General features: G+C 33.5%; 1 protein-coding gene across 2 annotated transcripts in view; it reads left to right on the plus strand.

The window, feature by feature from the left end:
• LOC145287735 (ubiquitin-protein ligase E3C-like) overlaps window positions 1-16469 on the plus strand; it is a 113353-nt gene that overhangs the window by 55327 nt on the left and 41557 nt on the right. For both annotated transcript variants that reach the window (XM_080135499.1, XM_080135498.1), the window contains exons 7-10: window positions 2188-2341; window positions 8801-9069; window positions 9631-9782; window positions 11707-11891. In XM_080135499.1, coding sequence (XP_079991625.1) covers window positions 2188-2341; window positions 8801-9069; window positions 9631-9782; window positions 11707-11891 — 760 coding nt within the window. The remainder of the gene's footprint in view (window positions 1-2187; window positions 2342-8800; window positions 9070-9630; window positions 9783-11706; window positions 11892-16469) is intronic.

Here is a 16469-nt window from a genome sequence, read left to right on the forward strand (position 1 = left end):
TTTAATCAAATTTTCAATATTTATTCATAACAACCTGAAAGCAAGAAAAAAAAAAAACATCTTTATGATGAAAATGTAATGGAAAAAAATTGTCCACCAAAAATCACATAAATTAATCCAATAGTTCTATTTGTATAAAGGAAATCATTTTTAAGCAATTTTTTTTCTTATGCTCTTCCTTCCCATGTTAAGAATAGCTGTCTAAAATCTTGCAAAAGTTTGAATACTTTGTAATTATCTCCCTTGTTTTTAAAAATGGTGTTGAGATATCATTGACTGTCATTTAGCCATAAAATTTTTTTCTTTATAAAAAAAACTGGCCTGGGTTGCGTTAGCTATTGCGCCCATCGCCAAACCGGAAGTGATATAGGTTTAAATTAAGGCTAGACAATTGAAAAGAGCCAATGACTTTCGAAAATATCAGCGAAAAAAAGCAACCCTCCCTGTAGAAAAGTGCCCAGTTGAGGGTGAAGGAATTAATGTTTTTGGCCAAATTTTCGATATTTGTTGTCTGAAGGGTTGAGCTTCAAAATGATACCGATCTTGTGAAAATCCGTCAGCTCTGTCAAAGTTTTTGAGAGATATATATAGATACATACATACATTTAAACAGATAGGTGAGATTTATATTATAGATAAAACTACTTGATCCATTTATGATTTTTTTTTTTTTTTTTTTAGTGTATATTTTCTTTCCATCATGAGTGTTATTGCATGTATATATAATTTTCTAGCTTGCACTTTTCAAATGTTTGCAAAAACTTTTATATACCCGTGACATTTCCTCTCGTCATTTTCAAAATCAACACAGATGAATTTATTGACACATTTTATTTACAATTAAGCTTTTTTTGCCTATTGACAAAAGAAAGACGTTTAGTTAGAAGGGTTGGTTTTTGTGTGGCAGCGACTGTTGAGAAAATGTCAATGACGTTTGACGATTGTTGGTCTTCTGTCTTCTCTCTCCTTCAGTTGTTTATGTTCTGTCATATCATCAACCAACATTCCTGGAATGTAAACAGTTCTTTGTTTTCGGTGATAATTAAAATTCTGGTAATTTTTATGGGACACAAGAATGTAGATCAAAAATACATCTGGAATGTACGTGTGTGTACACCTCTGCTTTTATCGGCATCACCACTGCTCCATTTTCAACATGTATGTGGGGTATGAACTTGCACCAAAAATATCTATCGCGCAATTTTATCTAATCTTAAAAATTTGTCTGCAAACACTTTTTTTTTTTTTTTTTTTTTTTTTTTTTTTTTTTTTTTTTTTTGCAAAAAAAAAAAAAATCCCTCCTCCCACTATTAAATAAAAAAAATTGATGGTAATAAAATTTTTAATATTTCTTTATTATAAAATGAATATTAATATAAATTTGTTTTATTTTATTAAAAAAAAAAAAAGAAAAACTTATGGATTTTTAAAATTTTATTTAAATTACTTAAACGTTCCTCCTGTTCCTATAATCGAAACCTTGTATTTATTTCATTAAAAATTTACTTAAAATACTTCCTTCGTTTCAAGCCTGAATTCATCTTATACCCATAGTTGAGACAAAGAAATAACACTCTTTGGGGAGAAAAAAGGTGTCTTTTGATAGAAAGTAATACTTAAAAATTTTAAAACAAAATTTCAATTCAAGTAATCCTACAATTTAATGCGTTTTATTAACCCAAAAAAAACTGAAGTTTTCCCAGATTTAAAAAAGAAAATCAGAATTGTCTGCTGTTAATAAAATTTTTAATATTTTTTCATTTATTACAAAATGTGATATTAACATAAATTTTTGTTCTTTTTAAAAAAAAAAAAAAAAAATTTTAATTTATTTAAATTACTTTACTGATCCTCCCCACGATTTTTCAAGCCCAAGATACTTCAAAACTCTGTATGCATTTTGGTAAAAAAAAAAAAAAAAAAAAAAAATGAAAACTTGTATATATTTTTATTTAAACTACTCCTTAGTTACATGCATGAATTGCATCTTATATCCATATTTTAAACTTATAGACTGCCTTTAAGAGATAACACCCTGAAGTTAGGAATTAAAAAAAAAAAAAAAAAAAAAAACGGGAGTATCTTTTGGTAGACAACAATGCTTAAAAAATGGTTAAAAATTTTCACCGGAACTAATCATTCTACAAATAATGTCACTTTTTTTTTTTTTTTTTTTTTTTTTTTTAGGTTACTTCAAAAGTTTACGCATTTTGTTGAATGCAAAAGTTCCTGCTCAGCTGGAAAAATCTCCTCATCCACCTGTGCCGATTGCAGAAAGTATTTTTGATTTGATTATGCGACCTGTAAACTTTGCTGTCACGTCTGGAAACAAGCAATTTTGGTTTGTACATGCGATTAATAAATGAGAAAATTTGTATAGTTAAATAAACAAAACTTAAAACGGATGATAACATTTAATGCTACTAACACTAAGCTCTTTTCCTTTAATGATTATAAGAAACCTTCCCAACTGATTACTCTAGCTAATAGCATCCAACATTAAAACTCCTCTGCTTAATATTCCCCTGTAACATGAACTGTCTCAAATACATAGAAGATACTGCCAAGTCTGCTGCAAAAAAGGTTGGTTTCTTTTACAAGCGGGGGTGAGGGCAGTGTTGCCTGGTTGTAAAATACAGTTCAGTATATTTTAATTTATGGAGATTTCATATATATTATAATAGTTTAAAAAAAAAACAAAAAAAAAACAGGACTTGGGTGCCATCAGCCAGAATCGAGACTGAAAGAAAAATGTGTAAGCAAAAAATGGAGATAGACAGATAAATGATAGCAGGGATAAAAACATGAAAATGTAGCTGACCACGTTTCCAACGTGATTGGTCGGCAGTTTAAAGGAATTTGTTAAATGCTGCTTCAATCTTGGAATTTTATATTTACAATCCGTAAAGTTGAGAATTGTGGAAGATAGGAGAGAAAAAAGTGTTTACTTATCGTGTTATTAAAAGAAAAAAAGCATGTGTAAGAAAGTTGTGAATTTTACGATAGAAGAAAAAAAAATACTGCATACTGGGCGCAAACATGCAAAAGTTCGAAAGTGAACTGCTATCGATTGAACCAGGAAACCACCAATGTTATCATGTTACGAATTACGCTTTCTAAAACGAAATAATGATTCGACGGTTCACACATGCCCGATTAACAAATAGCATCGAAACCAACATTTTTACCTGACCCCCCCCTCCTCCTCCCTTCAAGCAAAGCATTTCTACATGAAATAATTGACTATTGTTTTTTTTTTAATTTTGCGATAATGTGTCCGAGAGATTACTCTTTCTAATGATACCAGGTTTGGGCCTTTGTGATTATAAGCTGGTGATAGCCAAGGGAAGATAACCAGTAATATTTTAGGCCACAGGTTTTACATCAATTTTGTATCATATATCCATATTATATTTATCTTAGTCTGTTTGTCTATCCATTCTACTATTTCTCAGAAACTACTAGAACGATCTGGTTGAAATTTTATGTGGACCTTTGGTATAAGGGGCAGCCAGTTAAGTATTATGGTATCGGTTTGATGCACAATTAGGATTGATAGATTAAATATGGAATAGTCACCACTATACCGCATTTACTCTAGCTTTCTTGGAAATTACTGAGTTGATATCAGTGAAATTTTGTATGTACCTTTATTATGATAAGGTGCAATGAATTAAGTATTATGGTATCCGTTCGATGCTTAGGGATTAATAATTAGTATTTGATGGAAAAATGAACAAAAAATTTAACCATCTTCAGCCATCAAGTTTTCATAAAGCACTCGTTCTACATCAATAGGCTATAACTTTTACCCGTTTTTAACAGACAAAAAGTCTTAGAACTGTCAGAAGTTGATCTGTTTTAATTTTAAACCATTTGGTCAATTTAAGATTCCTCCTATAAAATTTATTTTCTTAGTTTTTTTATTTGTTTTTTTTTCTTTTAAACTGATTATACATCCAGTTATACTGTATGTTTTAATTTGAAACAGTGTAATTTGCTAATTTAAGATTCCTCGTACAAAATTTATTTTCTTTGTTTTTTATTTTTTACTGAATATACATCCAGTTATACTGTATGTTTTAATTTGAAACAATGTTAATTCAAGATTCCTCGTACAAAATTTATTTTCTTTGTTTTTATTTTTTACTGAGTCTAGTTATATTGTATGTTTTAATTTTAAACAATTTCATTTGGTCGATTTAAGATTCCTCATATAACATTTAATTTAAATTTCATAAATCCTCATTGACAAAAATACAATTCCAAAGTTTTCATTGTTTTAAATAAAACATGATTTTCTGCTGATTCTACTGTGCTAAAGGGTTACTTATGCCTGAGAGTATCTAACTACAAGGCCACCATCCACCCATGTATGGCGTATTGTTACCACATTTGCGTTGGTGCACCTGCTGATTGTGTTTAGACGATTAATCGAGAATTTAAAAAAATTAGAACATTTTGGCATAACGGAATCAGAAAAATTTGTGCTTATTTTCCAATGACTGAAACAATCATTGTGTGTGTGTGTTTTTAAACTTAATTTTCCATTGCTAACAATAAAATGATTAATGTTGATTTTTAAACAACCAGTAAAACTAAAAACTACAGATCCGAGAATAAAAATATTTTTGTTTGAGAAAATATACATGCACATTATGACATGAGTTTTTGCAGTAATCCGAAAATAACAGAAACAAACAACTCTATAGCTAAAATATTTAGAGGTTTTAAAAGAATCGGAATCGGTAATTGTATCAGAATCGGTAATTGTATCAGAATTGGGAATTTTAGGAATTGGGAAAAATCTTAATATAGTCCAATCATTAGAAGATGGACTTCGATTGTCCAACTTGAACTCTCTTTGGTCTATCAGTCAGGTATCAAAGTAAAAATCACCAAAACTTCAAAAACGTTTCAAAATGTTTCAAAACTACAAAGTGCTTGACCTTTCCTGATTATCACTATAAACGCTGTCATGTCATCTTTCTCTTTATTTGGACAACATTAGCATAGATTGAGATTGTCGGACTGACTTCCTCATCTTGGTTATTATTGTCACAACGTTTCGGCCGTTTTGCCCTCCGGCCTTGTCCTAGTGACATATGGCCGAGTGGTCCTAGACGTTGTATCAAAGTTTACAGTTGCCCAAAGGTGCTGAGTTCAATCCTGAACGAAGGCAGTGAAAAAGTAACATTCAAAACAGAGAATCAGCAACTATGTCCCAAAGCCTAGCTGGAGTCTGAACACGGTACCCCCGTAATAATAATAAAGGGTTGGGTTCGAGACTCCTAACAAACGGTTCCCCAGTTCGATACAAAACACCTGACGAAGGCCGGAGGGCAAAATGACCGAAACGTTGTGACAATAACAACCAAGATGAGGAAGTCAGTCCGACAATCTCAATCAATGAAAACACCTCATCTCAAAAATACAGACAATTACAACATTAGCATACTTGTTTATTCCTTAGTCTGAATCCATCTGAAACCTTTTTATTTTTTTATGAATTGGCTAATAATTATTAATATTAAGTTTCTTGAATATTGTGGCTCCATAGCTCAGTTGGCTAAAGCATCAACCTTGTAAACTGGAAGTCAAGGGTCTGAAACCCTAGGAGACCTATTTTGAATGTTTCATTCTGAGAAATTAAAGATACTGGCTTGACAGCTCGTCTGGCTGTTTTTAACTGGTAGTACAGGAGCCCTAAATCTTAGGTAGTGCTAAGAGTGACTGCTCTATCAACAGTTGTATAATATTCATGTACTGCCATGTTTTTTTTTGTTTTTTTTACATGGAAGTCACCACATATTAAGGCCTGGAAGCCACTTGGGGATAAGGGTTATTGCGTGTACAGTAATCAATGGGATAGTATCATAATAATTGTTAGTATTGGAGATTTGATAAAGTGTCTTAAGATGGCGGTTCATCAGGAATTGGTTTATGTTGGACTTGAATACATCCAAGTTGTAGTCGGGTGGGAAACAGGCAGACAGAAGAGAGTTCCATTGGCGTGCACTTCTAAGAAAGAAGCTTTGTTCATGGAATCTACGTTTTGGTTTTTGCACAGTTAAAGAGTGGGGAAAATTTTTGACAGTGGTTTCAGCTAGACGGGTGTTTTTCGTAAAAGATTGGCGAGGATTGTTGTGCATAGAAAGGGACCCTGCACTTATCATCGATGAACTCTCCCGAGCCCACAATCCTATAAATACACATTCAATTGAAAATCTACTTGTGTGAACTTTTTTTAAATGTGATTTGAACAAACATCTTGGCTTTATCCACGCTTGTGGGCTCCTGTCTGTTAGCTGACTAGCTGCATGTATGACAGATCTGGCTCCACATCTCCAAGAAATTCTATAATGAGGATCAACTAAAGAAAATTTCATACTATGTGATTTCTCAGTTCTTTTCAAGGTAACGGGTTGATCTCTCCCTGCCTGCTGGGGACTTCCAAATCTCAAGCTATCTTGATGGCGCCACATGAGCGTTCCACATGCATGTTCATACCAAAAAAAGCCTTCGTTCGCTATTAATGACTAGGGCTATGTTTTATCGTTATTTCCATGGCAGGTGCTCGTCTGAACTCCAATCTCTGGTCCCCCCTCACCAATCTTTCACGAAAAACACCCGTCTAGCTGAATCCACTGTGAAAAATTTCCCCCACTCTATATCTGTGCCTAAATCAAAACGCGGATTCCATGAACAAAGCTTCTTTCTTAGAACTGCACGCCTGTGGAACTCTGTTCCGTCTGTCTGCTTCCCACCGGACTACAACTTGGATGTCTTCAAGTCCAACGTTAACAAATTCCTAATGAACCACCCCCTTAAGTAAACACTTCATCAAATTTCCACACTAACATAATGTACTTGAAATAACCCTTATCCCTGAGTGGCTTCCAGGCCTTGATAAGTGGTGATCACTGTAAAAAAAAAAAAAAAAAAATCACAACAGCATATTCTTTTCATTGTTTTGACTCTCGAGTATATATCCAACACATTTTTTTTTTTTAAATTATATTTTCACCCCAAATAAGGCACATTGCCACTTTGTTGTAGGGGGCTACTATCAGGGACATAAGCTACAGGGGTACCATGTGGGGAGTTGGGCAGCAAGATGTCGGTTCATGTTACACTTGAACTTCTGCATGTCAGTACAGTTGAGGAAGCAGAAACCCAGAAGGGAATTCCAAAGTCTAGCTGTTCTGGGGAAGAAACTACTGGAGTAGAAGGCTCTCTTACATCTAGGGATCTCTACTGTGAAGGGGTGAGATTTTGCTGCTTGTCGGGAATATTTACGTCAAGGGGGGTACAAGTGTTTGCAGTTCGTCAGAGCATTCACCATTAAAGTACTTGTAGAACAGGCAGAGGGATGCTACATTTCGTCGATTGGACAGAGGCTGAAGCCTAGATGATAGTTCAGGACCTATTAGGTTGGCGACTCTCTTTTGAACCTTGTCTAGGAGTGAGAGACTAGTAGCAGATGCACAAGCCCAAATTTGACAACAATACTCCATACATGGGCGAATGGTGGCCTTATAGAGGTACAGAATACTTTCAGGCGTTAGTAGCTTTCTAGCACAGTAGAGAGAACCTACCTTTTTAGCAGTGGTCCTGGCAATGCTCTCAATGTAATTTTTCTAACTCTTGTTTCCTGAGTTACACAGTTAATCAACCAAGAACCACATAACTCTATATAAAAGCATATACAATATTAACGGATACACACTAGAGTCAAAAGAATGAAAAGAATATGCTGTTGTCCTAATCCTATTAATGGCATCAATGTCCATGGGGGCCAAGCTGTTCCATCGGATCTTACGGCCGTACAGTTGTGCTACACCTTCACGTTGCCAATCTATTTAATCGTTGCAGATTTGCTATAAAGCATTGTACTGCGACCAACCATAAGTCATAAACATGGCTATGAGACTTTGTATATAAATTTAATGTAAAATCATCATCTACTTCCTGGCCTTTTCACTATTCAAAAAAAGTGTTTATGCTGAATATTACTCGGTCGTCCTTAACCCAACAATTACCTGTTCTAGATTATCTCACGCAGAAGTGGGTGATAATTCAGCATTAAATTGTTTGTTTCTGAATTTTTGAGATGAAGATAATTTGTATTTGGATTGTTCGGACTACTGTTCTCATCTTGACTGTTATTTTCACCATGTTTTGGTTAATGTAACCTCCGACCTTCTTCAGATGTATCTTAACAAACTTGAAAATCGGCACAGAATTTTGAACATAAGCCTTTTATTCATCCATGTGATTAGCATGCTCGTGATCTGCCAACCATGACTGAGTAGATAGAACTTCTAAGCAATTTGCAATTGTATTTTTGTGTATCGCCTGCACTGAGGATTGAACCTACAACCCCAGAAGAGTAACTTGCAAGAGAATTTACCAAATACTTTATCTATTATGGCACGGAGTTCAACAGAAAGATTCCAGAGATCAGCAAGATACACCTGAAGGTCGAAAGTAACACGGGCTGAAACATTAAAATAATACTGAAGATGAGAATAGTAGTCCGAATAATGCAAATGATATGTTCAGATTCTGTGCCAATGTCTGAGTTTGACATAACAATTCCCGAGTGCGGCAAGATATATCTGAAGTATGTTTGACGTTACATCAACTTAAATCCTTGTTAAAATACCATTCAGAATGATAACAGTAGTTTGAATAATCCCAATAATCCAAATGAAATTCTTTCTAAACTAACAAAAAGCAAAAAGCGCTAAAGTAATTTTTTTTTTTTTTTTTTTTTTTTTTTTTTTTTTTTTGACAGCACGAGTGTTCTTGCCGAGGTTTGTCGTGAATTATTCTGTCCACCTCACACTCAGCAAATTGAAGATTTTCTCCTACCAGCAATGGCTTATGGCAAATACCCATTCCCATTTGTAGAGCTTATTCAAGCACTCATTGATAAAACTGCTGAAAAGAATGAAGTAAGAGTTTTCTCGGTACGAAAACAAACGGATCATAACCCAAAACGTTTTCCAAACCCAACTCCTTGGCTCCTGTTGACGCTACTTGTGCTTGGAAAAAATTATATTCGTAAGTTTTTTTTTGTTTTACCCTACAGTTTGATTGTAGTGTTTTTTATGTATTTTTTTATTTCTGATATTGTGCTGTTTTTTTTTTTATTCTAATATTGTGCTGTTTTTTTTTTTTTTTTTTTTTTTTTTTTTACTTCTAATATAAAGTTTTTGTTAATCCTGACGTTGTGGTGTTTGTTAATCCTGACGTTGTGGTGTTTGTTAATCCTGACGTTGTGGTGTTTGTTAATCCTGACGTTGTGGTGTTTGTTAATCCTAACGTTGTGGTGTTTGTTTTTTAAATTCTAATATTTGTTTTTTAATTTTTATATTGTGGTTTTTAATTTTTATATTGTGGTTTTTAATTTTTATATTGTGGTTTTTAATTTTTATATTGTGGTTTTTAATTTTTATATTGTGGTTTTTAATTTTGATATTGTGGTTTCTGTTTTTTAAATTTAATATTGTATCTTTTTTTAATTCTGATATTGTGGTGTTTTTGATTTTACTTCTAACATTGTTTTTCAATATTTAATTTTATTAACTTATTTTGATGTGTAATTTTTAAATTTTTTTCCAGAAAACCTCACGGCTCAACAAACGTTTATGTACCTAACGATGCTTCAAAACCTTGTTCCTACACTTCCCCTGCCTCGGATTGTGGATCCGGAAGACATTGACGACGATGATGAAAATGATTCAGATTCTGAAGATATGATTGTCGACCTCGAAGTAAAAGCGACACTTTTTTTTTTCTTTTCCACTTAAGTGATGTTAGAATGTATTCGTCAGATGTTGCATATTACTTAGCATTAATGATTTTGACATTCAGTGTAGATATCCACTACGTTTTCCTCAAAAGTCAACACAATTTTTAAACACATGTTCTGAAAAATTACAAAGTAGTTCAAGTATTCAATGTCAGAAATTTATTCTGGGACAAATTTCTGTCTAACATGACATGTCATCGTCTTCAGATTTCTGTGGCGTATCCTCAACACAGAATTTGATGTTTTCACTTGTTGCATGCTTTTGAAGAGGTGGGAGTCACTACTTTTCACGGCCACTCGATAGGTGTTCATGAATGTCGGTATGTTGCCTGGATGTATATTTTGTGTATGTGGGTCTATATAAGTATGACGTGACCATTGATCGACTGTCTTTGTGTGTGTCACATACAGTCTATGAGGAGATCTTAAGGTGCATACCTTTTCTCCTTTCTTTGGTTGATGCCCTTCACAATGCTTGCACTTGAATCTGGAAATTAAATCATGTCTGCTCCTACAACATAACTTGTTTGTTATTATCATTTGTAGACAGCCTTTATTCAGGATTTTCCTAATTTCTGAGAGGGTCTCTGCATCACTGAACCGATTCAGATCTCTTTCTTTTCCATCTCCTCATTTTAACTGCAAGACTCTCTTGTACTGACTGACTCTGATTCTAGTGTGACTGAAGAACTCTTGCTAGAAATGCATGGGTGTCCTCTATTTTAAAGTGTGGTGTGGGATGGCAAATCCCGTCAACACAACTTGCACTCAATATGCACTGACCTGCCTCGTGACCCTTGTTAGCATGCAGGTGTAACACGTCGTCAATGAAAGTCAATGAGTTTGAAGCCTGTCAGTCTTAACCTTTTGACTTCTCTGCACTTGAACACAAGCAAGTTGGTTCAAGCTGGTACTGCGCTAACCGCATTATTGACATACAACATATAGATGGTGAGACAACAACATAATGGTCGGTAGTGATACAACTTGGGTAAAGTTTGATTATTGAAGAGGATAGCTCAAGAATTTGTTTACATGAAACTTGAAAACTACTGTGTTAGCTTCACCTGGGATTACTTATTCTGAATCAGAATAAAAATAAAGCATTAGATGTCTTTATCCGTTTTTGTAGATTCTGTGAAAATTTGATATTTCAAACCAGAATTGGCAACATTATTGTTAAAACCTGCAAAGAAAGTATGCAGAATTTTTGATTATCTGACAAGGAGTACAGATAAAATGGAAAGACCTTATTCTATGGAGTTTCGAAAAATGCAATTCTTCTCATCAGATTTGCAAAATATCCAATAAATTTTGCAGATTAATGCAGTAAAAGAAACTACAAATATGAATTGAATCATGTTTGCATCAAAAAGTTTTTTCATGGTTTGTGAAAGTTTATAAAGTTTCTTAATGATTATGAAAGCAGGAAAAAGGAAAAAAGTTGAAGTATAAAAGGATATGGTAAAAAATCCATTGAATAAAAAGGTAAAATCCAGAAAGGACAGGTTAAATCCAATAAAGTTCATTGAGAATCCATCAGAACAGGAAACAAAATTACAAATGTTCAAGGTAAGTTCAGATCTTGCTTCCTGTGACTTTTGGTTATTCCCTAAGCTCAAGGTGAGACAATTGAGGAAATGAAAGATGCTGTGACAAGGGTCATTGACACGCTCACACAAGATCTGCATGGGGTTTTCCAGAAGTTGTTGGAATGATATAGCAAGTGCATTGCAGCCGAAGTTTTTTTTTTTGTAGAGATACCTATTTTTGTCTGCTATACAAGTATATCAGTCTTTATTTGGAAATGTCATTTTCACCTGTACTATATAAGCACCATTTTTTTCTTTTTCATTTAAAAGCTAATTTCGTTTTTCCTTCTTCAGGAAAACAATGTTGCTTCTCATGAAAAATTGCGTGAATCCTGCCTTGAATTTCTTGATTCTGTCTTACTTGCCCGCCGTATCATTCTTTGCCTCACTGAACTGCAAACCCCTGATGTCCTCTTGGCCATCTGCAACATATGTCACAGTTTGATGTGCGATCAAAGAATACCGATTCATAAACTCAGGTAAATTCAGTTTTCTTAAAAAAAATTTTTTTTTTTTTTCAAAAAAGTATATTAAAAAATATTTTTCCAGAAAGTATATGAATTTTTTTTTTTTTTTTTTTTTCAACTAGTGTTTCATAGATGTCATTTTTGTCTTCAAAAACATGGAAATTATGATTGAAAATTCAATGTTTTTTTTTTCTTTTTCAAGAAAAGGATCAGGAAATTTTTTTTTTTTTTTTTCTACCAAAAATAGAAAAAAAAACCATTACTGAAATCTGATTGGTTAATTGTGTCAGCTTGTTCTGTCTTTTCTGGCAGCTTACTGTAAACTGCCGGAAGATGCCAATGTGATCTTGGATCAATACCAAAAAAGGTATTAACACTAGATTAAAAATCAATACAGAATTCTTAATTTAACACTTGCGTGCATGATACCAGTTTTGCTTAAATTTATAAAAAAATAAACAAATATGTCTAAAATGAAATACATAAGATATGCTTGAAGCTAAAACAATGCATTATTACGAAAACAAAAATAAATATTTTTGTAATAATGCCTTGTTTTGCCTTCAAACGTATTTTATTTTATTTTATTCAAACTCGGTCAATGCTTCTATCAAGAAACACATACCCCCTAACTCAAATATGACTATTTAATTTTTTTTTTTTTTTATAATTGTTCTGTAATAAGATCATTTGCCTGAGAATGTAATTTGGTTTGTCCACACAATGGTGATGTTTCTCAAAAGCTGTTATGTCCGAGGTATGGCATAACCAGCTCCCTAGTTGTAAATGGTAGGTATATCCCCATTCACATAAGGAGGTATATATGCCCATCCATAGGCTTGAGGGGTAGATTATTTATCGGCCTTTCAACATCATTAACTGGCAGTGTTTTATGCATTATTAAATGTCATTAAATCCCTCCAGAGAATTAATTCTCAGAGCTTGGACCATCAGCTGAAATGAGAATGTCTGTAATGAGAAATGAACAGCATCTTATAAAAAATATCATTTATTTTTATATTTCGAAGGCATGTATTTAAAACTTGAATCGTGGCTGAGCTGACTTTAATACGACTGACTACCACAAGATCAAAATTCCAACTACAAAAAATGACTGAAAACAAGGGAAACCTAAATGCATATGAACAAGAAACAAAGCTTTTTATTTTAGATTTATAAATCCTGGTGTCGGCCAAATACATTTGATCTTTTTTATTATCCGATGTATCGATTAACCTCGATTGCTTTGACATGGCCAGTTAAGATAAAATCTGAGTGACAACATGCTCTAAGTTGCCATGTTTTAATAACATCTTTTCAATTGTACTCATCTCCCCACGAGTACAAAAAAGGCTAGGTATAAGGCTTTTAAAGCTTCCCCCCCAAAGGGGCTCTTACCATTGTATCATAGTTTTGTCTTAATGTAAAACCTCTTTCTTACAGAAGAGATGTTGCTAGTTTGTCTCTGCTTTATCGTTATTTTCGTGGCAGGTGCTCAACTGAGCTCCAATCTATGGTCCCCCCCGTCACCAGACTCGCAAGAAACACCCGTCTAGCAGAAAACACTATCAATAATTACCCCCACTCTTTGTGTCTAAACCTAAATGTTGATTCCATGAGCAAAACTTCTTTTTTAGAACTGCACGCCTATGGAATTATCTTCCGTTTTCCAGCTGGCTACAATATGGTTGTCTTCAAGTCTAACATAAACAAGTTTTTGATGAGCCATTCCATATAAGTTTACAAATTTACCAAATTTCCATTATTAACAATTACTATATTGTCCAATTTCTACTGTACACTCTTTAACCCTTATCCTCGAGTGGCCTCTTGGCCTTCGTTAGTGGTGATGCCTATGTTAAAAAAGTCACAGTTAACCAATGCATGGAGTATTGTTGCCACATCTGGGTTAGTGCATCTGTCACTAATCTCTCGCTCCTCGACAGAGTTTAAAAATGGGTCCTGAACTATCAACTAAACTCCAACCTTTGTGCCATCGCCGAAACGTAGCCTCCTTGTGTCTGTTTTACAAGTATTTCAATGGAAAATGCTCTGATAAACTTCAAGCACTAGTACCCCTCGACGACAATACCCTCAACAAACTCAACAAGAAGCAAAATCCCACCCCTACACTGTAAAGATTCCTAGCTGCCATAAGCCATCTACTCGAATAGCTTTTCCCCCTCAGACTGCTGCACTTTGGAATTCTCTCCTGGGCTCCTGCTTCCCGAACTGTACTAACATTCAGAAATTCAAGTGTAATGTGAACAGACATCTCGCTGCCCATGCAATTCTCTACATGTATAAGATCCAAGTGTATCCAAGGATGGAGTACTGTTGCCACATCTGGGCAGGAGCTGCTAGAAACAGATGTCAATTCACTTGCAATTTTTTAAAAAATTTTAAAAAGAAACTATAAAAAAAAAACTTAGTCTCCTCGCAACATGACTTTTTAAAATTCTAAAATAAAAAAAATTATAAAATAAAAAAATTATAAAATAAAAAAAGCCAATTTAAAACCGTAAACAGCCATGTTGCTTTATTTGTTTGGAAAATTTTTGGAGAGGAAATGGTTTTAATGATTTTTAACTGAAAAAGAGCGACTGTAGAGGAAGGTAATTTGTTTTTCATTACTTCATGTTTGCGATGGTGATGGTTTATTTGTAATATCAGACGAGTAAATTAATATTTAGATACTAGCTGGGAGACTTGACATTGCCTGGGATTGAATGAAGATCCATAAATATTCTACACTTTGAATATTTTTGTCATCGAAATCAGTGAAATCTCATTCATCGATCAAATGTCTCCCTACAGTAACTTAATCTACGTTGTAGAGAAAGTATTGACTTTCTGTAATTATTTTTATGTAATAACTTTAATTAAAGTTAAAAATGCAAAAGTCAGATATAGTTCTCTAAAAAGAAACATTTCAAATGCACTCCTGTCTTCTCAAAGAACCTACTGTTGATTTTATATATCAGGCCCTTCTGCTTGTGCGGTGATAAAACTTCTCAAATGCACTTTTAATGTTAGGTTGTATCAAAGTGGTAACTTTAGTTAAAATCAGTTCCTTTCTTAATGGGAATTTTTTGATTTTTAATACTTGCTGGAAGCATTCCCATACAAAACCTGTTTTAGAACACTTCCAGGTACATGGAATACATTTGTGAAAATTTTAAAAAATCGTGACAGTTGTTTTGGAGTCCATAGGGAACAAACTTGCGCGCGCGCACACACACACACACGCACAGCGTATCTCTTTATACAGGGTGTCCACAAAGTCTGGCTATATTATGTAGCCAGACTTTATGGGCACGTTGGTCATGTGGTTTGTTCCTTGCTAATAGTCAGATGGTTTTGTGGCCAGGTTCGAATCTCCCAACCAGTTGTAATCATAACTCCCTGCATTGATAGATTCCTGAAAGGATGAAACATTAATGTCCATAGGTATTAAAAACATTATCATAGTAATAATTTTATACATCTATATATATAAAAATGTAAATGTTGGTTCGTTCGGAATTAATTATCTAAAAAACCACTGGACGGATGGCTTCCACGTTTTGGTATAATATGTTTACTATATCCATGTGTGTTTTTATATATTTCTTTTTAATTATATAACATTATACTTAATTTTTCTATGATAAATAGGTGGATTTCTTTGTACCGAGAGGCCATTTTTTTTTATTTAGGGACAATTATTTATTACCGCTTCCTGTCACGTGACCAGTGTTACAATTCAGCGGTTTTCCTGCTATATCTGGAGATTTCGTTTACAATCTAGCGGGAAATTCTAGAAAATATGGAGGTATTTCGCACCCACACACCCGCATTAGATTATTAAAAAATAAAGAAAAACGCTTGAAAATATCTAATGTAAGTAAAAAAAAGTAGCATTTATTGCCTTTGGTAACAATTATTTATTGATTATTTGTTTTGTTTTTCACCTTTTTTTTGACTAACCATTCTTAAATCTCACTATAAAATCGATTTTTCCAAGTACATTTTAGGTTTGGGGGGGGGGGTCCAACCTCCGAAGTTTAGTGGGTTTGTATTACTGTACACATAGATTCGAAAAAGTTGTAAAAAAACAAATATATAACAAATAAATGTTATCAAAGGCAAGATAAGTTACTTTTCTGCCAAACTGGATATATTTTTCGTGTTTTTATTCAATGTAGCATATTTATTTAGCGATTTTCTGGACATTTCTTTCTCCTGATCTCGCGGGTTTTTTTTAAATTTCAGTTGACAACATTGCATCACTAAAAAAACACTACAGGCTTAATGTAAACAGAATGTGTTTACAATATAATTACATGATTATTGATAATGTAACCATGTGATTGAACTTTAATTTAAATTAACCACACGTGGTCGCAAAATGAATGCCGACGCTCAAAGTGTATACACATTTTGACTCCTCCCTTTACTTAAAAATTCACCAAAAATCAGGAAATTAACCAATTTTAATGAAAATTGCAGTATTTTTCAAATAATGATCGCAGAATATAATGAACTAATTATTTTTACTTAACTCTTAGTGAAAATGATTTATTTTGTCTAAACAAAAAATACCTTTAC

The sequence above is a fragment of the Euprymna scolopes genome, chromosome 11 (assembly GCF_053919585.1).
Source record: "Euprymna scolopes isolate OS-2025 chromosome 11, ASM5391958v1, whole genome shotgun sequence".
NCBI classification, from domain to species: domain Eukaryota; kingdom Metazoa; phylum Mollusca; class Cephalopoda; order Sepiida; family Sepiolidae; genus Euprymna; species Euprymna scolopes.